The sequence below is a fragment of the Cucumis melo genome, chromosome 1, assembly GCF_025177605.1.
Source record: "Cucumis melo cultivar AY chromosome 1, USDA_Cmelo_AY_1.0, whole genome shotgun sequence".
NCBI classification, from domain to species: domain Eukaryota; kingdom Viridiplantae; phylum Streptophyta; class Magnoliopsida; order Cucurbitales; family Cucurbitaceae; genus Cucumis; species Cucumis melo.
The window spans coordinates 32,771,438-32,795,877 of NC_066857.1; the positions used below are offsets into that span (position 1 = coordinate 32,771,438).

A 24,440-nucleotide genomic window follows, 5' to 3' on the forward strand; every position below is an offset into this window, starting at 1 on the left:
TATTTCGGTGTCGTTTCACGGGACGTGACACCAACTACTCTAAATTTGACAGAATGCTTTGAAATTTGCTCTCAGTTACACAACTCAACACAAATTCAAAAAGAAGAAAGAGATGAAATAGAGAAAAATTCCTTAAGTCGGAATGTAAATGAAGAAATAGGATGTTGTTCATTGACCAACAGTTTAATAACTCTTCAAAAAAGAAAAAAAAACTCAAATAAATACAAAATCGAAATAATTGAAAAACAATTTTTATCATTTCAAAATCACTTTTAAACACAACCAAGTATATATATGTACTCATGTTCAATAAAAGTTTTTCGAAGCTAAATTATCATTTCTTTGGCGGTTGATCAATTGTGGGTTGTCTACATCAACACATTTCAACTTCGTCATCTCCTTTTACTTTATTGTTTTTTCCCTTTAAGACAACGGTTATAAACTCTCCAACCAATAGGTTTTCTTTGCATGAAATCTTCTCAAGTAGAAAGGGATATGTATAATAGAATATATACATTTCTTACGAGGGTTAAACATCTAATTATTAATCTCGAAAATAATGATAATACTAAATTGAATACAATATCAAACTACAAATTCTTCAATTATCCTCTACAATACAATACTATATCTTAGTGTTAAAAAGCAATTGAAAAAAGAACAAAAATTAGTGTAGCAAAAGAGAAACAGTCAACTTCAATAACAAAGTAAAGAAAGGGAAGAAAAAGATGAAGCCAAGTGATCATAGTAGTTCGTTCAACATAAGACTACATCAAATACTTTACGAATTAGGGAGGAAGCTTTTAGAGATATGAACTGAAATGGTCAGCTAATCTAATTTTTACACGTCAAAAGTCAAGGCCTCGTAAATCTTTTTGCAGGTTTAGAATCCAACATATATACCACTATAATCCTTTTAACGAGATTATAATCAAACAACCGTAAATCCTTCTTTAGGATATTCATGACAGAACCTTTACATTATTTAATTTCTATATGGGTCTACATCTTATTATAGATGATCAATTCAATTGATATGAAATTGAAATTTTCACAAAAAAAAAAAAAAAAAAAAAAAAAACTCTCAAATAATAGATATCATAAAAGAACAAAGTTGTGAAAATGACCAACAACGAAGTATCATATTGCATGTTTTCCCATATGTCTTTGGAAGGAAAGATGGTGTATATGTTAGTAGGAAATTTTTGTTTTTGTTTGTGAGATGAAAATTTCAATATATTAATGAAGGGTAGAGATTTAATGGGGATAGAATAGAGATTTGAAAAAGAATTTTATATTTCCAGTTTGAATAAATTTTACTGTATTTTGTAAATAATTTTATTTGTTGTGATATAATAATTTCATAAAGTAGTCTACATAAATTTAATAAAAATATATATTGAGTTTTTTTATAATATAGTAAAATAAATCAAATATATATAAATATAATAAAATATTATAGCCAATGTTATATTTTACTGTATTTATATATATTTGATTTATTTTACTATATTATAAAAAAACTCAATATATATTTTTATTAAATTTATGTAGACTACTTTATGAAATTATTATATCACAACAAATATAATTATTATATCACTACTTTATGAAATCAACAAAATATTTACGGTTCGTAAAAAAATCAATTATAATAAATTTGATTAGTTGGTTAGTTTGTTTTAAGTCTACTATTAAAGAAACAGTTGCAAAATTGAAAAAGTTAAAATTGTAATGATGGAAGAAGGGTAAAATGGTAATTCAATATTTCTTTATATTACAGAAAGAAGAATAGAATCCATTTTGATTCTCTCCAATCGGTCTGATTCACGTGATTCATCAAACTAATAACAATTCCACAATATAATATAAATCACCGTTCTAAAGATTCATTCCAATTACACATTCCCATTTTTCTCCAACATTAAAACTCACATATTCATTACCAATCAAATTTATCTTTTGTCTAACAAAAATAAACTTATCAAATGTAACAAAGTAAATTACTTCTCTTTCTTATCGATTAATTATGAGATGAACTTCATATATTAAATAAATACAAATACTAAATTAACCGTAAATTGACAACATTTGTGTTATAGTGTAATAAAATCAAATGCCCTTTTTCTTTGGACAAAATCTATTAAAATATTTACAAAATAAAACAAAATTCTATATCGATAGAATTTACAAGTGACATTCATACATTAATAAAAATCTATCCACTGTGGTTTGCCATTTACTTCAAATTTTCACTGGATCTCTTTTTATTTGATATATTTGAAAATATATGATTGAAATTTTGAACATGCATGAAGATAAATAGATAATTTGATAGACTACAAAATATATATATAAAAAAAATTCCCTTAGAAAAAAGAGGAAAAAGGGCTTTGGAACCAACCATGTGAATCACGTGAAGCCTCGGTTTCATGTATTCTTTTTCTTTTTATTTTCTAAAAATTATTAAATTTGAAAAAGAAAAAAGAAAAATAGAGATTCATGATATTTATTTAAGTAAACTTAGCAGGTCATTATTCATCTTCTCTTTTGAATAAACATGATTTATTTATTAAATCTCACATCTAAACCCCAACTAACTCAAATCTTTGTTTGACTAATGCTTCATTTTTTTTTTGTTAATTGCATGATTAGAAAATATCGTTTATTTTGGTAGAAAGAGATTTACTTTTTAAATCGGTTAGTTTCATGAGACAAAATTTTTCTTATTTTTGAAAATGAAGTTTATTTTTTTTTTCCGATTTTTTATTATAATTTTGAAAACAAAAAGTAAGATTTTCAATTTTTAAAGTTTGGTTTTGATTTTTAATTGAATTGTAAGGTAATATTTCTAAAAATATATATTTTGCTAAAATTGTAGTATTCAATCAGTCAACAACTAATTTGAGCAAATTGGAGTATACAAGACACATTGCACTCCAAGTTCAATCAAAAGAAGAAAAAAAAAAACTATTCTCAACCAACATTTACATGTAGACATTAATACATAATTATTAGACCTCATTAAGTACACATTATATACTTTTAAACATTGCATTAATTTCTCTCCCTTGAGCTTAGCATTGATGAAAATAGGTGATTTTGTGGGGATGAGTGCAATAAATAATAGGAGATTTTGTTGGTGATACCTTTCTTAATTAACACTCAACATTAACATTCAAACTTAATCCTCTATAGTTTTCATAAAAAGAAACATGTAACGTATGCAATTAGGTAGAATGTAAAGTCGAAAATTGAATAAATATTAGATGCATGTTGAAAATATAAAATTTAATAGATACGATTTCTAGATTAAAATAAAACATTGGTCTTTCTACTTTAAAATTATTCAATTTTAGTTCCTATATTTTAAGCTGCTTACATTGGGTCATTATAGTACTATAATGTAGTTTCTCAATAGGAACATTTTTAAATATAATAAAATAAACTAAAATATTTGCAGTATATAACAAAATTTTGGACTCTATCCATTACAGACATTAATAGACTTCTATTACTGTCTATCAATATGATTGATAGAAACATATAAACGTCAATCATTGATAAAATCTGAAAATTTTGCTATATTTTGTCAAATTTGTCATCTTTTGACAATTTTCTTCGCAATATTAATTACTTTTTCAAATTTCGATAAACATCGGATACAAAACCAAATTAGTATTTTAACCCATCTTTCAACCAAATCATTACCATATTCGATAGTTTTCTTTACAAAATTAAAATCGTCGAACATGAGTCAATTTTACAAATAGACATACATAGAGAAAGACTAACAACGTTCTTAGAGAATCGTATACTAGTCGACTTACCGTAAATTTTGTTATATTTATAATTTTATTATTTATATTTACAAATGTTTTGAGTATAATTATTATATTTATCATAATTGAAAAAAAAAACTAAAATTAAATGGAGTGGGTAGAGAAAGAAAGAGACAAATAATGAACGAGGCCACAACCTTAAAAGAATAAATTAAGATGAAATATTATGGACGAGGAAAGTTTGCATTTGTTTCTTCTTCTACTTCTATAACTTTCTCCTCGAAAACAGTTTTCAAGTCTTCTCCTTTCTCTCTCTACAGTCTAACTGTAAGTTTGCATTGATGTCTTCTTCTTTGCCTTCTTCAATGGTTCTTCATTTGTTTCCATTTCCATGGAAAATTCAAAGCTATTTTAGTAACCCCATGACCCCAATTGGCATCCATTAATGGACCTCTGTTTTTGTAGCTTATGAAATGAAAGAAAATGACTCTGTAACAAGCTTAATGATGGGTTTCTTTTTGTTCAGCTCTGTAAAGCTTAGTAAGCTTTATTTTTCACTTTTCTCTTTTTTGGGTTATCTTTTTTTTTTTTTTTTTTTTTTTTTTTTTCATTTGTTTGTTTTGAATCTTTTCGATTATGTTGTTGTCTGCTGAAGTTCCCTTTCAGTGTTTGTTTATTGTTATTTTTCTGAGTTTTGGTTTGGGCCTAAGTGTTTGTTTTCTCTTGGATGTTGAATATTTATTATTATATTGATTATTTGACTCCAATGCTTTGGAAGTTCCTCGTCTTCTATTCATTTTGAATTAATCTAGGCTTCTTCTTTTGATTTTATATATTTCTTTTGTCTGTATGTTTGGTCTTCTGGGTTGTGAGCTTCTGTTTTGCATATGTGATCTCTCTTTTTTATTCGTATCCTCCACAATTCACAAGTCACTTGATTCAATCAAGTGAGTTGCTTGATAAATTGAATCTTTCAGTTTTAGCCTTCTTCCTGGCTTTGTATTTTTGTTTGAAACTCTTAGTTTCAATGTACTTTTCATATGTTTTTAAAGATTTATCTGGCGTTTATGATGACTTTTCATTTTCAAAATTTTGTCATCTATGGATTAATATGTTTCTTCTTCTTCTCTTCTATTTATTTGCTTTTCAGGGAACTGTGAGATGGGAATGTTGTTTCCTCAACTATCTGATTAAAGCGAAATTCAAAGTATTTGTACAAATAAGGGAGTATGGCTTCTGTTTCGTGGTTAACATCACTCTCTTGCACTGCCATTCAATCTTCAAAAGGGATTTATCCTTCGACCACTTCCCAATGGCTGCAGTTCACATTTCTATCTCCATGTCCTCAAAGAGCAATTTTATCCTTCGTCGATCTTCTATTTTTACTTCTTGTCATATTATTTGCAGCACAAAAGCTATATTCTAAGTTCACTACCAAAGGCCAGGCCAATTCTGATTTGAATGACCTTCTCATTGAGAAGAGTAGAGCATGTCTCGAAACTACAATCTGGTTCAAATTCTCTTTGATTTTGAGTGTTTTGCTTGCCTTAATTTGCATTGTCTTTTGTATTTTAGCATTTACTATGAGTAAACAGTCACAATGGAGATTAACCAATGGATTCTTTTGGTTAGTTCAAGCTGTAACTCATTCAGTGATTGCGATCTTGATAATTCATGAAAAGAAATTTGAAGCTGCTAGGCATCCATTAACACTCCGGCTTTATTGGGTTGCAAATTTCATTATTGTTTGTCTCTTTACTGCATCTGGGATTATTCGTCTGGTTTCTGACAAAGAAACTGGGGAACCCATCTTGAGGTTCGATGACATTGTATTCATAGTTTTCTTGCCAATGTCAATGGTTCTTCTTTATATTGCGATCGAAGGATCAACTGGCATTACCATAACCAGAAGCATACAAGAAATTAATAGAGACGGCGAGGAATTTGAACTCTCAAATGAATCCAATGTGACTACTTATGCTTCAGCTTCTTTACTGTCCAAATTACTCTGGCTTTGGATGAACCCTTTGCTTAAAAAAGGTTATGCTGCTCCTTTAGTTATTGACCAAGTACCATCCCTTTCTCCAGAACATAGGGCTGCGACAAGGCTAGCAATATTTGAATCAAAATGGCCTAAACCACAGGAGAGCTCTAAGCATCCAGTTCGAAGCACATTGTTCCGGTGCTTCTGGAAGGATATTCTCTTCACTGGTGTTCTTGCAGTAATCCGTCTTGGCGTCATGTTTTTGGGGCCTGTCCTTATCCAAAGTTTTGTTGATTATACTTCTGGAAAAAGAAGCTCCCCTTATGAAGGATATTACCTCATATTGACACTTATGTTTGCTAAATTTTTTGAAGTGTTGACTACTCATCACTTCAACTTCAGCTCCCAGAAGCTGGGAATGCTTATTCGGTGTACCCTTATTACTTCAATATATAAGAAAGGCCTAAAGTTATCCCCATCCGCTAGACAGGCTCATGGGATTGGACAGATAGTAAATTACATGGCTGTAGATGCCCAACAACTTTCGGATATGATGCTGCAGTTACATACTATATGGTTGACACCATTTCAAGTTGCTATAGCCTTTGCGCTCTTGTATGCTTATCTTGGTGCTGCGGTGGCTGCTGCAGCAGTTGGTCTTTTGGCTGTCTTTTTGTTTGTTCTTTTTACTACCAAGAATAACAATACATTCATGCGGCAATTGATGATGGGCCGTGATTCAAGGATGAAAGCAACAAATGAGATGCTTAACAATATGCGGGTGATTAAGTTCCAAGCATGGGAGGAACATTTTCAGAAAAGAATTGAAACATTTCGTGAGACTGAGTTTAAATGGCTTTCCAAGTTCATGTATTCAGTATCTACCACTATGATGGTGCTGGGGAGCGCACCAGCTCTGATATCAACTGTTACCTTTGGCTGCGCAATCCTCTTAGGCATTCGACTTGATGCAGGGACAGTGTTTACAGCAATGAGTCTCTTCAAACTTGTGCAGGAGCCTATCAGAACCTTCCCTCAGTCTTTAATTTCATTGTCACAAGCAGTAATATCACTTGGAAGGTTAGATAGTTTCATGTCGAGTCGGGAGTTGGCGGAGGATTCGGTGGAGAGGGAAGAAGGCTGTGACAGTGGAATAGCAGTGGAGGTTCGAGATGGGTCATTTAGCTGGGACGATGAGGATGGAGAAGTTCTGAAAAATATAAATTTTAATGTTAGGAAAGGAGAACTTACAGCTGTTGTTGGCATTGTGGGATCTGGGAAATCTTCTCTTTTGGCTTCCATTCTAGGCGAGATGCACAAAATATCTGGAAGAGTATGCTTCTTTTTCAATCCATGACTGCAAGTGAAAAAGATTGTTGTTATTTTAGCATTTTGCATGTTAGAATATATGATAACTTTGTCACCCCAAATCTCTTTCTATAAACAGGTACGGGTATGTGGGAGAACGGCTTATGTTGCCCAAACTTCATGGATACAGAATGGGACTATCGAAGAGAACATATTGTTTGGTTTGCCAATGGACAGAAAAAGATATAGTGAAGTAATCCGAGTTTGTTGCCTGGAAAAGGATTTAGAAATGATGGAATTCGGAGATCAAACGGAGATCGGCGAACGTGGTATTAATCTAAGTGGTGGCCAGAAACAGAGAATACAACTTGCAAGAGCTGTATACCAAGACTGTGACATTTATCTCCTTGACGATGTGTTTAGTGCTGTTGATGCTCACACTGGGTCAGAAATATTCAAGGTGAGAAGTGACAAAAACAAACGAACAAAATCCTTTACATCTTGTTTAAGAGTGACTTAAAAGTGTTGATTAAAACATTTAAAGTGCTTTTCTTTTGTCCCCAGTACTCAACTGGAAAAACATCTACTTAAAATACTTATTGTGTATAATTATTAAACATAAAGGTATTAACTCTGAAACATCATGTTATTAAAATAATTTTTCTGCATATATTTTGAAAGCTCTCTTAAATATACTTTTAGTTTTTTATAGTTTAAGGTAATGTTTACTACTGACATCTATTGGGTTTATTCTTCTCCATATTTTTCATTTGTATGGTTGCCTTATGTGTATCACTTTCTTTAATGGAGAGCCAATCATGTTGTTAGTCCATGCAATAGAAGCAGTGTTCTCTCTTTATGACGCATGAACATGATCTTGTCAAATAAACTTACTTTGGGTAAATGTCATATTATATCTTCACTGTGGGGCCTTAAAATATCAGTGGCTGTGATAAAGCTGTTCCTGTTGTCATTTCACAGGAGTGTGTTAGAGGAATTCTCAAGGACAAGACTGTCATACTTGTTACTCACCAAGTTGATTTCTTGCACAATGTGGATCTCATCTTGGTAAGTACATAATTTACAAAGCAATTCTTTTTGGTAGATGTTTCTAAAGCAAATGATACCTTGCAGTTAGAGGACTAAATTTTGGTGCGACCGACTATAGGTAATGCGAGATGGAATGATTGTGCAATCGGGCAAGTACAACGATTTATTAAAGACTGAAACAGATTTTGAGGCCTTGGTTGCTGCACATGAAACCTCCATGGAAACTGTGGAAAGTAGCACTGCTGAAGCTGTTGAAAACCGTACCCTACTACGAAGATCTTCATCCAAGCATAGCAAGGCCAATGGTAAAAACAATGTTGTTGATAAGCCAAACACGGATAAGGGTTCTTCTAAGCTCATCCAAGATGAAGAGAGAGAAACAGGAAGAGTTGGTTGGGAAGTCTACAAAGTTTATTGCACAGAGGCATTTGGATGGTGGGGTGTGGCTGTTGTGTTGGCACTATCTTTAGCAGGGCAATTGTCGTCCATGTCCAGTGACTACTGGCTGGCATACGAAACTTCAGATGGGAACGCCAAGTCATTTGACTCTTCGCTTTTCATTACCGTGTATGCAATACTTGCTTGTGTTTCATTGGTGTTGGTAGCTTTCAGATCTTTTGGCACTATATTTTTGGGGCTTAAGACAGCCACTGTCTTCTTCTCACAAATTCTTGATTGCATCCTTCATGCTCCCATGTCATTTTTTGACACTACACCTTCAGGAAGGATACTAAGTCGGGTAAGAAATCAACGCCTCTACAGTCTGTTTTACCTATTCAATAGATTCATTCCACATATGGGAATATGTTTGAAAAGGAGCTATAGTCAAGTCCTTTACTGATTTTTTTCTTTGAAGAACTTCACTGAAAACTATTTATCTTTAATCAGGCATCAAATGATCAGACCAACATTGATCTGTTCATCCCCTTTTTCTTGGGTAATACTCTCGTCATGTACTTTGCTGTGCTTGGCATAATCATCATTATATGTCAATATTCCTGGCCTACAGCTTTTTTTCTTATTCCACTTGGCTGGCTTAACGTGTGGTACCGGGTATGTATTTTAATTTAATTCAGTCAGTTGTGCACGTTTTAAGCTGTAGCTGCTTGAAATATTTCTTGCCTTACAACCATTTAGTCATATATTTAACATCATCTCATATTCTCTTGTATATGCATCATCATATCCAAACAGGTAAATACAACTAGTTAACATGTTTCTCATCTTAATATAAATGTAATCTTGATTATTTCATATACAGGGCTATTTCCTTTCGTCATCTCGTGAGCTAACTCGTCTGGATGCTATCACAAAAGCACCTGTTATTCATCACTTTTCAGAAAGCATAACTGGAGTAATGACAATACGCTCTTTTAGAAAACAAGAGCTATTTTGCCAAGAGAATATCAAACGGGTTAATGCCAATTTACGCATGGATTTTCACAATAATGGATCAAACGAATGGTTGGGTTTTCGTTTGGAGCTCCTTGGAAGTATCTTCCTTTGTATCTCTACCTTGTTCATGATCTTATTACCTAGCAGTATTATAAATCCAGGTACTCATTTTAAGATCTAATATTTCTAATGAAATTAGGCATGCTATTAAGTCTTCTATATTTGATAAGATCACAACCAAACTTAATCAGAAATTAATTCAGTTATTCTATTTGATGCAGCAACTGTTGGTTTATCACTTTCATATGGATTATCCTTGAATACCGTTCTGTTCTGGGCCATTTATATGAGTTGCTTCATTGAAAACAAAATGGTTTCTGTTGAGAGAATAAAGCAATTTACCATAATACCTTCTGAAGCAGCATGGAGGATGAAGGACAAACTTCCTCCTCCAAACTGGCCTACCCATGGTGATGTTCATCTGCAAGATCTGCTGGTAATTATCTATGACTTCTGTCTTTTCACTGCAAACACAATTTTGAATGTAGTTTTAATGGCTCAGCAACATGTATTGAGTAGCCAGTAGTGATACCATTAAAATTTATAGGCGAAACTAACTTTATATTTTCCTTTTAATCTTAAGACTTGAAGGTCTCCTCTGACCCTTAATATCAAACTGACACTAGAATAGATCTGTCAAACCAAAGGGTTTATTTGATATCCAGCTTTAGAAAATCACGATTCACAGGCAGTGAGGTTTATGTTGTCTCGTGGGAATTTATGGAAGAGTGAATTAGGAGGATTTTGTGGTTTATGCCCCCTTTTCTTTTGCTCTCACCTAAAGTATGATCAAACAACTTTGATGCAAACTTCGGGAAAGTTAGAAACTTGAATATGCTCTAAAATTTTTGCATGCAGGTGCGTTATCGCCCAAACACTCCATTGGTTCTTAAAGGGATCACTCTCAGCATTCATGGGGGAGAAAAGGTTGGAGTTGTTGGCAGAACAGGAAGTGGAAAATCAACTCTTGTTCAAGTCTTCTTCAGGCTAGTCGAACCTTCAGGAGGGAAAATAATCGTAGATGGCATTGACATAGGCAAGATTGGGCTTCATGATCTTCGATCACGATTTGGGATCATTCCACAAGAACCAGTTCTTTTTGAAGGAACGGTGAGAAGCAACATTGACCCAATTGGCCAGTACACTGATGAAGAGATATGGAAGGTGATCATGAATATACTTATCTTCCATATCCTGATGCTAAATTGTAGAAGTTCGGAGTTGCGCATTGATACAAGGATTTTCTTTTTAAAATTTATTGATACAAGAATTAACCGTAGCCTATTAGCTTTTGATTTTTGAGTTGCTGAGTGATTTAACATGGTAGCAAAAGCAGAAGATCCTATGTTGTGTCCTAAATTTTTCGACTGAGCAATTGGGTTGATTGATGATTTGACAATCTCATTGTTTTGTTATATTTTCTTACTCTTCCCTTCTTTGTAGAGCCTTGAGCGGTGCCAACTTAAAGACGTTGTTGCTGCAAAACCCGATAAACTTGACTCATCTGGTGCAGTGCCTTCTTCCTATGGACTTCTCAAACCAAATCCTTCTTGAATTAGTAATTTTCTTCTCTTTATGTTCAAAGCTTACTTATTTTTTCCAATCATCTATACTATGCCAGTGGTTGCTAATGGAGACAATTGGAGTGTGGGGCAGAGACAACTTCTTTGTTTAGGAAGGGTTATGTTAAAGCATAGCCAACTTTTGTTTATGGATGAGGCAACAGCTTCAGTTGACTCGCAAACTGATGCTGTGATACAAAAGATAATCCGAGAGGACTTTGCGACATGTACAATTATCAGCATTGCTCACAGAATCCCAACAGTTATGGACTGTGATAGAGTTTTGGTTGTAGATGCAGGTCAGTGTTCTATCGCTTTTAACTTTCGCGGTTGACTATTTTTGGTTAAAATTACGTCTTCAACATTTGATATAAGCATTAACTCCATTATTTTAATACTTATACGGCATGCTAATCGTATTTAATTAAGGATTATGCCATGCACCATGACACTTAAAGTGAGATGCACTAATTTTGGACAAGCTAATGACAATCGAAACTTTTCGTAGTTCCAAAACTAAACGGATACAAGTTTTATTTTTATAACCCTATCTATTTGGGATGGTTATAGTTGATTTGAAACTTATAGTGATGCCAATAGATTCAAATGATCCTAAGAACGTGATCTTGTTTTTTAGACCGAATGCTCATTTCAATTTCATGGGCTCTATAGCATAGATAAACATGGAGTTTGATTGTAAAACCAACCGAGGTGGAAGGAGTAAACCATGTATCTTATCCTGATTATAGGGGCTCCATTTATTTATAGTGGGATCCTCAACACAAACCATTCATTCCGCTTTGGGTGCATGCATTTTGTTAGGTAGGTTTGGCCAAACACATTTTAACATACTATTCTCTATAACTCGACAGGACTTGCTAAAGAGTTTGACAAACCGTCTAGATTGCTCGAGAGACCGTCATTGTTTGGGGGTTTGGTTCAAGAGTACGCTAACCGCTCAACTGATTAGTAAGTGGCCATTGTGCATTTGCAATCACCAAAGAATCTACTGAAGCCTAGCCGTCAACAAAACTTGGACAATTGACCCTTTGGAAAGTCGAGCAAGAAACTTAGTAGTAGCAGGGTTTTTTCCCCCCTTGTCTTTTTCTTCTTTTCTTTCTTCTTCCACCTTCCCTTTAGTTGTGTAGAACGTGAGTTTTTCGATAATGTATTATTATTACTGCCATTTTTGAAAAGCTCGTCTTCTAAGGTTTATTATGTTTTAAACGTTCTGTACATGTTTACTATTATTATTATTTTGGGCCAGTCTTCTAAGGTTTATTATTATTAGTATTTTTGTTATGGTAGGTTAATTATGTTTTAAACGTTCCGTACATGTTTAAAATATAACTATTCGTAGTATAGATTTGTTACCACATTTCAGTATCAAATAATTCTTCATAAAAAGGTCAGTATCAAATAATTCTTCATAAAAATGTCAAATGTGCGCCATTTTTTACAAAAATTATTCAGTAAGACCACCACAAACAAACAAAATAATCAAACAAGAGCACAGCCTCAAGAAAGAGTAAATTAATACAAAAATCTTCCCATTTTTTTCTTCAATGGTTCTTCACTTGTTTGTTTCTTCATCACACATCTCTTCACTCCTTAGCCAAATGTATTTCTGTTTCCATTTCCATGGAAAATTTAGAGCTTGTACAGTAATTCCCTTGATCCCATCGGCAGCCATTACTGGAACTCTGTTTTTGTAGCTCCGTGAGAAACTCAACTCTGTAAGAAACTCAACTGTGGTTTTTCTTTTTGTACAGCTCTGTAAAGCTTAGTAAGTTTCATTTCTGACTCCTCCCTTTTGGGGTTTGGAAGAAGGGAACATTAAAAATAAAATCTAAAAGAAAAATTCAATTTTTTTCTACAATTTGCTGAGGTTGCCCTTTCAGTGTTTGTTTATTGTCATTTTTGAGTTTTGGTTTGGGCCTAAGTGTTTGTCTTCTCTTGATGTTGAATATTTTCTATTATAATGGTTCTTTTGTGTCAAATGCTTTGGAAGTTCCTCCTCTTTTATTTATTTTGAATTGGTTTTGGCTTCTTTTGACATTTTATGTTTCTTTTTGTCTGTGTGTTTTATCTTCTCGGCTGTGAGCTTCTGTTTTGCATTTGTGATTTCTCTTCTTTTCTCATACTTCACAATTCTCAAGTTACTGGTTTCAATCATTGGTGAGTTTCCGTCTTTCATAAGTTGAAGTTTTTAGAATTAGCCTTCTTGTTGGCTTTGTATTTTTATTTAATCTCCTATTTATGTTTAACAAAAATGTTTATCAAATGTTCCTATTTATAGTTTTAGTAGTTTTAGAAAATAGAAAACAAGAAATAGGGAACAAGAAACAGAAACGTTATCAAACGAGGCCTTAATTCCCATATACTTTTCTTAGGTTTTGTATGATTTCTCTTGCAGTTATGATGAATTTTCATTGTCAAAAATTAGTCATCAATAGACTTATATGTTTTTCTTCTTCGATTGTATTTGCTTTTCAGGGAACTGCGAGATGGGATTGTTGTTTCCTCAACTATACGTGTAAAGCTGAATCCACAATCTTTGTACAAATCAGGGAACATGGCTTCTGTTTCGTGGTTCACATTGCTCTCTTGCACTGCGGGGGCTTATCCTTCGACTACTTCCCAATGGCTGCAGTTTACTTTTCTATCTCCATGTCCTCAAAGAGCATTTTTGTCCTCCGTTGATATTTTATTTCTACTTCTTATCATGTTATTTGGAGCTCAAAAGCTATATTCTAAGTTCACTGCCGAAGGCCAGCCAGACTGTAATTTGAGTGAACGCCTCATTGAGAAGAATAGAGCTCGTCTTGAAACTACAATTCAGTTTAAACTCTCATTGATTTTGAGCATCCTGTTTGCGATAATTTGCGTAGTGTTTTGTATTATAGCATTTACTACAAGTAAACAGTCGCAATGGAAATTAACCAATGGATTATTTTGGTTAGTTCAAGCTGTAACTCATACGGTGATTGCTATATTGATCACTAGTGAAAGAACATTTGAAGCTACTAGGCATCCCTTAACACTCCGGCTTTATTGGGCAGCAAATTTTATCATTGTTTGTCTCTTTACTGCATCTGGGATTGTTCGTCTAGTTTCTGCCAAAGAAACTGGGGAACCCAACTTAAGGTTGGATGACATTGTTTTCATAGTTTTTTTGCCATTGTCAATGGTTCTTTTTTATATAGCCATTGAAGGATCAACCGGCACTATGATGACCACAACAGTACAAGAAATTAATAAAGATGGCGAGGAATTTGAACCCCCAAATGAATCCAATGTGACTGCCTATGCTTCAGCTTCTTCACTGTCTAAACTACTCTGGCTTTGGATGAACCCTTTGCTTAAAAAAGGTTATGCAGCTCCTTTAGCTATTGACCAAGTACCGTCACTTTCTCCAGAACATAGCGCTGCAACGAGGCTAGCAATATTTGAATCAAAATGGCCTAAACCAAATGAGAGATCTGAGCATCCCGTTCAAACCACATTGTTTCGGTGTTTCTGGAAAGATATTCTCTTCACTGGTGTTCTTGCAGTCATCCGTCTTGGTGTCATGTTTTTGGGGCCTGTCCTTATCCAAAGTTTTGTTGATTATACTGCTGGAAAAAGAAGCTCCCCTTATGAAGGATACTACCTCATATTGACCCTCATGTTTGCTAAATTTTTTGAAGTGTTAACTACTCATCACTTCAACTTCAGCTCCCAGAAGCTGGGAATGCTTATTCGGTGTACCCTTATTACTTCAATATACAAGAAAGGCCTAAAGTTATCCTCATCCGCTAGACAGGCTCATGGGATTGGACAGATAGTAAATTATATGGCTGTAGATGCCCAGCAACTTTCAGATATGATGCGACAATTACATGCTATATGGTTGACACCATTTCAGGTTGCTATAGCCTTTGCACTTTTGTATGCCTATATTGGTGCTGCAGTGGTTGCTGCAGCAGTTGGACTTTTGGCTGTCTTTTTGTTTATTCTTTTTACTACCAAGAATAACAATAGGTTCATGAGGCAAGTGATGATGGGTCGTGATTCAAGGATGAAAGCAACAAATGAGATGCTTAACAATATGCGTGTGATTAAGTTCCAAGCATGGGAGGAACATTTTCAAAGAAGAGTTGAAACTTTTCGTGGGACTGAGTTTAAATGGCTTTCCAACTTCATGTATTCAGTATCTACCACTATGGTGGTGCTGGGGAGCGCTCCAGCGCTGATATCAACTGTTACCTTTGGTTGTGCAATCCTCTTAGGCATTCAGCTGGATGCGGGGACAGTGTTTACAGTTATGAGTCTCTTCAGACTTGTGCAAGAGCCTATCAGAAACTTCCCCCAGTCTTTAATCTCATTGTCTCAAGCGGTAATATCACTTGGAAGGTTGGACAGTTTCATGTTGAGTCGGGAGTTGGCGGAGGATTCAGTGGAGAGGGAAGTAGGCTGTGACAATGGGATAGCAGTGGAGGTTCTAGACGGGTCATTTAGCTGGGACAACGAGGATGGAGAAGTTCTGAAAAATATAAACTTTAATGTTAGGAAAGGAGAACTTACAGCTGTTGTTGGCATTGTGGGATCTGGTAAATCTTCTCTTTTGGCTTCCATTCTAGGCGAGATGCACAAAATATCTGGAAGGGTATGATTCTTTTTCAGTCCATGACTGCAAGTGAAAAAGATTGTTGTTATTTTAGCATTTTGCATGTAAATTAGAATAATTTATGATAACTTTGTCACCCCAAATCTCTTTCTACGAACAGGTTCGGGTATGTGGGAGAACGGCTTATGTTGCCCAAACTTCATGGATACAGAATGGAACAATTGAAGAGAACATATTGTTTGGTTTGCCAATGGACAGAAAAAGATATAGCGAAGTAATCCGAGTTTGTTGCCTGGAAAAGGATTTAGAAATGATGGAATTTGGAGATCAAACGGAGATTGGTGAACGCGGTATTAATCTAAGTGGTGGCCAGAAACAGAGAATACAACTTGCCAGAGCTGTATACCAAGACTGCGACATTTATCTCCTGGACGATGTGTTTAGTGCTGTTGATGCTCACACTGGGTCAGAAATATTCAAGGTGAGAAGTGACAATAACACGTGAACAAAATACTTTTCACCTTGTTTAAGATACACTTAAAACATCTACTTAAAAGTACTTATTGTGTAGGGTATAACGTAAAGGGTTCTATTCTAAAACACGTTTTATCAAAATATTTTTTGTGCATTTATTTTAAAATCTTTCCCAAATATGCTTTTAAGGCAACATCTAAGGCAAGAAGTTGATTATTATAGTCCTAGTTTATGATAGCTTGTGTTGTAGTATGTGTTTGAAGTGTAAACTATTTTTGTTTGAGAAGGAAACAGTAAACATTTTAAAACAAAATAAAAAAAATGATCAATCTAAAATAGTAAAAACTGTAGCAATTAGTAAATATTGTAGCAAACGTGAGTTTTGAAATAATGTTGATCGTGTTTAATTGAGAAGTACAAAATAGTACCATAGCTTTGAAATAATGTTGACCGTGTTTAATTGAGAAGTACAAAATAGTACCATAGCAAGAGGTGATTATTATAGTCTTAGGATAGTCTTTGCCCCAAATGCCCACTTAATGTAAGAATAATATTAACTCCTCATATATTGGGTGCATCTTTCTCCATATTTTTCACTTATATTATTGTCTTTTGTACGTCACTTGCTCTATAGTAGAACCAATCATCTCATAGACCACGCCATGGAAGCAGTGTTTCTTCTTTATGAATTTATACTGTCTTTGCTGTGGTGCCTTAAAGGATCAGTGGTTGTGATAAAGCTGTTCTTGTTGCCATTTCACATAAATTGATGTTCATCTAATTTCTATATGATATTTTCGAAGGAGTGTGTTAGGGGAATTCTCAGAGACAAGACTATCATACTTGTGACTCACCAAGTTGATTTCTTGCACAATGTGGACCTTATCTTAGTAAGTACATTATTTATAAAACAATTCCTTTTGGTAAATGTTTCTAAAGCAAAAGATGCCTTGCAGTTTGAGGACTGAATTTTGGTGCAACTTCTTGTAGGTAATGCGAGATGGGATGGTTGTTCAATTGGGGAAGTACAATGATTTATTAAGTACTGGAACAGATTTCGAGGCCTTGGTTGCTGCACATGAAACCTCCATGGGAAGTGTGGAAAATGGCACTGCTGAAGCAGTCGAAAACCTTCCCTTGCCACAAAAAAATTCATCCAAGAACAGGAAGGTCAATGGTGAAAACAATGTGATTGATACGCCAAACATAAATAAGGGTTCTTCTAAGCTCATCCAAGATGAAGAGAAGGAAACAGGAAGAGTTGGTTGGGAACTCTACAAAGTTTACTGCACAGAGGCCTTTGGATGGTGGGGTGTGGCTGTTGTGCTGGGACTAACTTTAGCAGGGCAATTGTCATCCATGTCTAGAGACTACTGGCTAGCATATGAAACTTCAGATGAGAATGCCAAATCATTTGATTCCTCGCTTTTCATTACCGTGTATGCAATACTTTCTTCTATTTCATTGGTGTTGGTAGCTTTCAGATCCTTTGGCACTACATTTTTGGGGCTCAAGACCGCTAAGGTTTTCTTCTCGCAAATTCTTAACTGCATCCTACATGCTCCCATGTCATTTTTTGACACTACACCTTCAGGAAGGATACTTAGTCGGGTAAGAAATCAACGCCTCTATTGTATGTTTTGCATATTTGTTATATTCATTTCATATATGGAAAATACGCTTGAAATGAGATATAGTTGAGCTCTTTACTTAAGATTATTTTGCTTTAATCAGGCATCAAATGATCAGACCAACATCGATGTGTTCATACCCTTTTTCTTGGGAAATACTCTTGTCATGTACTTTGCTGTGCTCGGCATAATCATCATTATATGTCAATATTCATGGCCTACAGCTTTCTTCCTTATTCCACTTGGCTGGCTTAACGTATGGTACCGGGTATGATTTTCAATATAATTCGATCCCGCATGCTTGTTTTAACTTATGGCTGCTTGAAATATTTGTTACTTTGCATTTAGTCTTATATTTAACATCCCAATTTCTCTTCAATATGTATCATCATATCCTAGCAGGTACACACAAACTTGTCAACATATTTCTCATCTTAATGTAATTGTAATCTTGATCGTTTCATATACAGGGCTATTTTCTTTCGTCATCTCGTGAGCTAACTCGTTTAGATGGTATCACAAAAGCACCTATTATTCATCACTTTTCAGAAAGCATAACAGGAGTAATGACAATACGCTCTTTTGAGAAACAAGAGCTATTTTGCCAAGAGAATATCAATCGCGTTAATGCCAATTTACGCATGGATTTCCACAATAATGGATCGAATGAGTGGTTGGGTTTTCGTTTGGAGTTGCTTGGAAGTCTCTTCCTCTGTATCTCTACTTTGTTCATGATCTTATTGCCTAGCAGTATTATAAATCCAGGTACTCACATTCAGATCTATATGATTGTTCCCAATGATATTTAGCTATGCTAAATAGTCTTCTATATTTGATAAGATCAAAACCAAACTTAGTCACAATTTGTCTAATTCAGTTATTCTATTTGATGCAGCTACTGTTGGTTTATCACTTTCATATGGATTATCCTTGAATACTGTGTTGTTCTGGGCCATTTATATGAGTTGCTTCATTGAAAACAAAATGGTTTCTGTTGAGAGAATAAAGCAATTTACCATAATACCCTCTGAAGCAAAATGGAGGATGAAAGAGGAACTTCCTCCTCCAAGCTGGCCTACCCATGGTGATGTTCATCTGCAAGACCTGATGGTAATTATCTTTGAATTGTTTCTTTAATGCAAACACAACTTTCTATGTAGTTGTAATTGCTTTGCATTGTTTGCAACATATACATACATACATACACATACATATATATTAATAATTCGAGCATTGGGGTCAATAAGTGTATTGGATGACAACATTGGACTTCATATCATCGAGTTCTCCACTTAGAATTTTGATCAAGAGTCTATTAAGAATGACTTTTCAAGTGTTTAAAAACCATTTTTTTTCACTAAAAAAGGATTTCTCTTATAATGTTTAGAAAGACCATTTTTTTCACTAAAAAAAAAGATTTCTCTAAAAATGTTTAGAAAGATTTTAGGATTTACACTAGAATAGATTTGTCGAACCAAAGGTTTTATTTGATATCCAGCTTTTGAAAAGCATGATTCCCAAGTAGTGTGGTTTATGCTGTCTTATTCGGAATTTATGGAGGAGTGAATTAGGAAGATTTTGTGGTATCTGCCTGTATTTTTTGTGCTCTCACCTAAGGTTAGATTCGACAACTTTGATGCAAACTTTTAGAAAGTCAGAAACTCGAATGTGCTTTAATTTTTTGCGGCAGGTCCGTTATCGCCCAAACACTCCATTGGTTCTCAAGGGTATCACTTTGAGCATTCATGGGGGAGAAAAGATTGGAGTTGTTGGCAGAACAGGAAGTGGAAAATCAACTCTTGTTCAAGTCTTCTTCAGGCTAGTTGAACCTTCAGGAGGGAAAATAATTGTGGATGGCGTCGACATTGGCACGATTGGGCTTCATGATCTTCGATCACGATTCGGGATCATTCCACAAGAACCAGTTCTTTTTGAAGGAACTGTGAGAAGCAACATTGATCCAATTGGCCAACATACTGATGAAGAAATATGGAAGGTGATCATGCAACTATCTATCCTCCATATCCACATGGTAACTTGTAACGTTCAGAGTTAAATACACATACAAGGATTAACAGTAACCTATTAGCTCTTAAGTTTGGGTGATTTAACATGATAACAAAACAGAAGATACTACATTGAGTCCTAAATTTTTCAACTTGAGCAATTGGGTTGACCGATGATTTTTCAATATATTGCTATATTTTCGAACTCTTTTCTTCTTTGTAGAGCCTCGAGCGGTGCCAACTTAAAGACATTGTTGCTGCAAAACCCGTTAAACTCGACTCATCAGGTGCAATGCCTTCTCTCTATAGACTTTTCAAACCAAATGTAGCTTTCAAACCTGTTAGTTTTTGTTGTTTCTATTGAAAAATTACTTATTTTACCAATCATCTATACTATGTCAGTGGTTGCTAATGGAGACAATTGGAGTGTGGGGCAGAGACAACTTCTCTGTTTAGGAAGGGTTATGTTAAAGCATAGCCAGCTTTTGTTTATGGATGAGGCAACAGCTTCCGTCGACTCGCAAACTGACGCTGTGATACAAAAGATAATCAGAGAGGACTTTGTGATGTGTACAATTATCAGCATTGCTCACAGAATCCCAACAGTTATGGACTGCGATAGAGTTTTGGTGGTAGATGCAGGTCAGTTCTCTCTCTTTTAACGTTCGTCTGTTGATCGTTTTTTTTCTTTTTGTTAGAATTATGTCTTGCAAATTTGATATGAAAGACATTAACCACGTTAGTTTAATACTTGTGTGGCATATGATCGTATTTAATTAAGCCTAACGTTATGCAACACACCATGACATTTGAAGCAAGGTGGACTAATTTTAGGCAAGCTAATGACACAATTGGAGCTTTTTGTAGTCCAAAGACTAAAGGGATGCAAGTTTAAAAGTTTATTGCTCCATCCTTGAATGCGAATGATCTTATTTTCTTAATTTGGGACCGTGGTAGTTGATTATTGAATCTTATATCGATGTTAGTAAATTCAAATGATTCTAAAAACGTGATGTAATTTTTTTTTTTTTGAATAAATATACGTTTGCTTTTTCTTTACCAAAGATAAACACGAAATTTCATGCAAAATTAACCGACAATGAAAAGAATAACTCATGTATTTTATAATGATCATAAAGTTTCATTTTTTTAGGATGGGATACTCAACAGAATCCATTCATTCCTCGTTTGACTGCACTTTGTAGGCTTGGTTTATAAAGCACATTTTAACAAACAAATCTCTATAATTCAACAGGACTTGCTAAAGAGTTTGACAAACCATCTAAATTGCTCGAGAAGCCATCGTTGTTCGGGGGATTGGTTCAAGAGTATGCTAATCGCTCGACTGATTTGTAAGTGATCATTGAAGCCTGGTCATTGGCTATACTTCGACAAGTTGCCTTTTGGAAAGTCAAGTGATAATTTTAGTGGCTGTAGTAGCTTTATATATATATATATATATATATATATATATATATGAAGTATTAACCATGACTTTTAAAAGCTCGAGTGCAATAGTCTTAGGCTTTTAAGTGCAAATTGCAAAAAAGAAAAGTAGGTTTCTTTCTATAAAATGCACCATATATATATATATATATATATATATATATATATATATATATATATATATATAAGTACTACATAATGAACAGACGCAAGTACTAACATAAAACAGAGAAGACATGGTTTGGTTGAAGTGGGGATATGAAGAGAAAAAAAATCCTTAACACAGAATTTTCACTTATGAATTATATCTTAATAAAGAATAAAAAATCCAAATTATTATTATGTTTTTCAAATTAACTAAAAACCCAATGCCGAGGTGTCAAGGCTTCATGCAAGGAACATGCCTTGCAAAATGCATTTCAGATGTGCGCTTGGGAGGACCAAGGTTTAAAATGTTGATGTCAATGAAAATATCGAGATCTTAATTTTACAAGAATTTCGATGAAAATATCGATTTCAATAGATATTTTTTGAAAAGTTATAAAAACAAAAAGAGAAAAATAAATTTAAATTAGTAAATAAACATTTTATGATTTTAAGATATTTATTGTGTGTAATATTATATCTATATTAGTGACATTTTGTTATCTACGTTTTTTTTTTGTTTTTGTTTTACAGTTTCTTTTTTAGATACAATGGAAATATCAATTCATCTTTTATATCGATTTCACTATCTTTTTAGGAAGAAAATAGAACATAAAGCCTATGGAAGTGTTCAAGTGTATACGTATTGATTTTTTTTCAAATCAAGTTCATTTATACTAAAGCTTCTTCAAATATAGTAAGATGAAAGTTAGAATATATATAAAAGAAATAGTAGGTTTATGCTCAAGTTTAACGATCCTTTTAATATGTTATAGATTCGACTTCTTTCACATCATATACGGTATTCTTTACGTAATATCTAACTTACTCCAAAACACTTTAATTCATGGCATTTTATGAATCCCTATCTCAAAGTCCTAAAGACATTTATTTATTTATTGGTATTATTATTATCTTTTGACAATATCTCTTTTAACTCGTTGCACCTACCTCTCCCTTTTTTACCTTTTCTTTAGTCAAATTCTCTCTCTTTTTTCTTCTTAAAACAGGTCAAATTTCTATTACAATATTATTTGAAACAATAAAATTTTTAAAAATATTTATAAATATAATAAAATATCATATTATAAATCAGGCTAAGTCTATCATAATGATACAAATAAACACATACAGATAACTATTATAATCTATCGCAATTTATCATAGATAAACGGTGACATCTTAGTAAACATTTTAATTTAAGAGATTGTTTTGTATTTGAAAATAAAACGTAGAATTATAATTTTCTTTATGATTGAGCGATTGATTTCGGTTCGGTTTAATTAGATTTTCTTAACTACCGAACCAGAAAAAACTCGGTTTTCTTAATTGTTTTTTTTCCACTCCTCTCCTCAGGAAATAAACCCTACGAAGTCCCAAATGAGTTCTTCATCTTCCACATATTAAAACCCTAGCCACCAATTTCCTTTTCTCCTTCCAATTCCCAGAGATGGGAAGGTCTCGAAGAAAGTACAAGAAATCTCGCCCAAAAGTTAAGGTTGGTTTGCCCAAAAGAAACCCTAATGTCTTCAAGCCGTCTTTTTGCATGCCGCCTAAGCTCCGCTCCTTGCTCGCCGAACAATTTGAAGAAGATCCAACATGGGATGAGAAAGGAAGTGTCATTCAAAATTATAAATCCTTCGGTGTCATTTCTAATCCTAATTTGCTCAGTGTTCGTTCCCGCACTGATCACATCGTTGAAAGCGACTCTCTCCAAGTCCCGCCATCCGATGACCCTGACTCCGTTCTTGATTCTTCCGGTAGTGATGTTGAAGAGGACGGTGAGTATGAGTTTGAATTTGTTTATCTTTCGTATTGTTTTAAATTTCAGCTGTGTCTCCGTGAATATATCTGGGTTTTTTGGAACTTTTTGGTTTTGAGGGTAGATAATGTGATGTTTTCAAATCTAAAAGTACATTTATTGGGATGAAATTAGTTGGCTTTTAGACATATGATGCCTTCTGCTCCAGTTTTAGTGAATTGGTCACTTGGAATAGTTTCTGCAAATCTGTTAATACTCTGGTGCTCTTCACCTGTATGGAGTCAAAGCTTAGCAAAGATTTGAAATTTCTGAATAGCTTTGACTTTAAGAAGTGGCAACCGGCAACTTTCTCAAAATTGCATCCAAACTGGTTGGATTTAGTTGGTCATTGATATATTTGGGGAACCTCTTGCTGGATCAGGTTATATGAAACGAAACAAAAGGTTAAGCTGATGGGTTCCGGTAATTTGATCATGTCAATGCTTCATCACTCTCCCTTCACTTGTGATTTGAAAATTTGTAGAAGGTCCATCAAATGAAAATCAATATTACTTGTTGAGAAAATGACATTATAGTTGTAACTCAGAAGTTTAAGCTCGTGGGTTATTTTAATTTTTGTTATACCAATACTTCATCAAAATAAAATGTTGGTTGAGATGATTGTAATGTCTTAATTGTCATGATTATGAAGGTTCATGAGGATCTCAAAGCAATTTTTTTAGTTGTGTTTCTGATTTGATCTTGTTCTTTCTTTGTGTTCATTAGATTTGAAAACAGCGTTGGGAAAGAAGCGCAAAGATGGGAAATCTGCACCTCTACAACCGTTGACCACACTTCAGCGTGTTCATGTCGGTAAGTTAATCGAGAAATATGGAGATGATTACCAGGTAAGCTTCAATGCTACTTGCTTTTAAATCTGAGTAATAGGCTTTGTTTTTTTCATTTTCCTCATTGAAAATTGCTTTGCAGAGGATGTTTATGGATACAAAGCTGAACTCAATGCAGCATTCTGTTGCCACTCTGGAGAAACTATGCAAAAGATATCACAGTTGTTTAGATAAGAATCCCTTGATATTGACTCGTAAATGACGATAGCTCCTTCATCTTTCAAATTGTTTTGTTACGAGAGGTGAAAATCAGATAAGGTATGATCATGAAATTTTATCGAGCAATATTGTTTTGAAACTAAACGTATGAGCCTTAATAGATAAATCATTCTTCCTGCTT

At 34.0% G+C, this 24,440-nt stretch overlaps 3 protein-coding genes across 4 annotated transcripts; all 3 read left to right on the top strand.

Moving 5' to 3' along the window:
* The first annotated feature begins 4,016 nt into the window (after positions 1 to 4,016).
* LOC103492823 (ABC transporter C family member 4-like) lies at positions 4,017 to 12,428 on the top strand. 2 transcript variants are annotated; one of them, XM_008453365.2, is made up of 12 exons: positions 4,017 to 4,109; positions 4,933 to 7,099; positions 7,214 to 7,534; positions 8,056 to 8,142; positions 8,243 to 8,863; positions 9,013 to 9,177; positions 9,386 to 9,680; positions 9,801 to 10,015; positions 10,438 to 10,743; positions 11,023 to 11,086; positions 11,201 to 11,440; positions 12,014 to 12,428. In XM_008453365.2, exons 2-12 carry the CDS (start codon positions 5,012 to 5,014, stop codon positions 12,109 to 12,111), a joined length of 4,500 nt encoding a protein of 1,499 aa, XP_008451587.1. In that variant the 5' UTR covers positions 4,017 to 4,109; positions 4,933 to 5,011; the 3' UTR covers positions 12,112 to 12,428. The 2 variants fall into 2 exon arrangements, with proteins under 2 accessions (XP_008451587.1, XP_008451588.1); XM_008453366.3 differs by lacking the exon at positions 4,017 to 4,109 and adding an exon at positions 4,145 to 4,322.
* A 922-nt stretch (positions 12,429 to 13,350) lies between these two features.
* LOC103492821 (ABC transporter C family member 14-like) lies at positions 13,351 to 21,293 on the top strand. The gene is made up of 11 exons (XM_008453362.3): positions 13,351 to 15,789; positions 15,911 to 16,231; positions 17,028 to 17,114; positions 17,215 to 17,835; positions 17,959 to 18,123; positions 18,326 to 18,620; positions 18,751 to 18,965; positions 19,546 to 19,851; positions 20,085 to 20,148; positions 20,264 to 20,503; positions 21,117 to 21,293. Exons 1-11 carry the CDS (start codon positions 13,717 to 13,719, stop codon positions 21,215 to 21,217), a joined length of 4,488 nt encoding a protein of 1,495 aa, XP_008451584.2. The 5' UTR covers positions 13,351 to 13,716; the 3' UTR covers positions 21,218 to 21,293.
* A 1,497-nt stretch (positions 21,294 to 22,790) lies between these two features.
* Positions 22,791 to 24,439, top strand: LOC103492822 (uncharacterized). Its single transcript, XM_008453364.3, has 3 exons — positions 22,791 to 23,232; positions 23,979 to 24,100; positions 24,183 to 24,439. Exons 1-3 carry the CDS (start codon positions 22,902 to 22,904, stop codon positions 24,300 to 24,302), a joined length of 573 nt encoding a protein of 190 aa, XP_008451586.1. The 5' UTR covers positions 22,791 to 22,901; the 3' UTR covers positions 24,303 to 24,439.
* Position 24,440: the final 1 nt, after the last annotated feature.

What these genes read in the sequence shown, in the direction of transcription:
- LOC103492823 (XM_008453365.2), top strand. Translation starts at nt 5,012, where the DNA reads ATGGCTTCTGTTTCGTGGTTAACATCACTCTCTTGCACTGCCATTCAA. An exon ending in TGCACAAAATATCTGGAAGA is followed by an intron (nt 7,100 to 7,213) that starts GTATGCTTCTTT and finishes TTCTATAAACAG; the next exon opens with GTACGGGTATGTGGGAGAAC. An exon ending in TAGCAGTATTATAAATCCAG is followed by an intron (nt 9,681 to 9,800) that starts GTACTCATTTTA and finishes TATTTGATGCAG; the next exon opens with CAACTGTTGGTTTATCACTT.
- LOC103492821 (XM_008453362.3), top strand. Translation starts at nt 13,717, where the DNA reads ATGGCTTCTGTTTCGTGGTTCACATTGCTCTCTTGCACTGCGGGGGCT. An exon ending in CTGGGTCAGAAATATTCAAG is followed by an intron (nt 16,232 to 17,027) that starts GTGAGAAGTGAC and finishes ATATTTTCGAAG; the next exon opens with GAGTGTGTTAGGGGAATTCT. An exon ending in CGTTAAACTCGACTCATCAG is followed by an intron (nt 20,149 to 20,263) that starts GTGCAATGCCTT and finishes ATACTATGTCAG; the next exon opens with TGGTTGCTAATGGAGACAAT.
- LOC103492822 (XM_008453364.3), top strand. Translation starts at nt 22,902, where the DNA reads ATGGGAAGGTCTCGAAGAAAGTACAAGAAATCTCGCCCAAAAGTTAAG. An exon ending in TAGTGATGTTGAAGAGGACG is followed by an intron (nt 23,233 to 23,978) that starts GTGAGTATGAGT and finishes TGTGTTCATTAG; the next exon opens with ATTTGAAAACAGCGTTGGGA. An exon ending in AATATGGAGATGATTACCAG is followed by an intron (nt 24,101 to 24,182) that starts GTAAGCTTCAAT and finishes ATTGCTTTGCAG; the next exon opens with AGGATGTTTATGGATACAAA.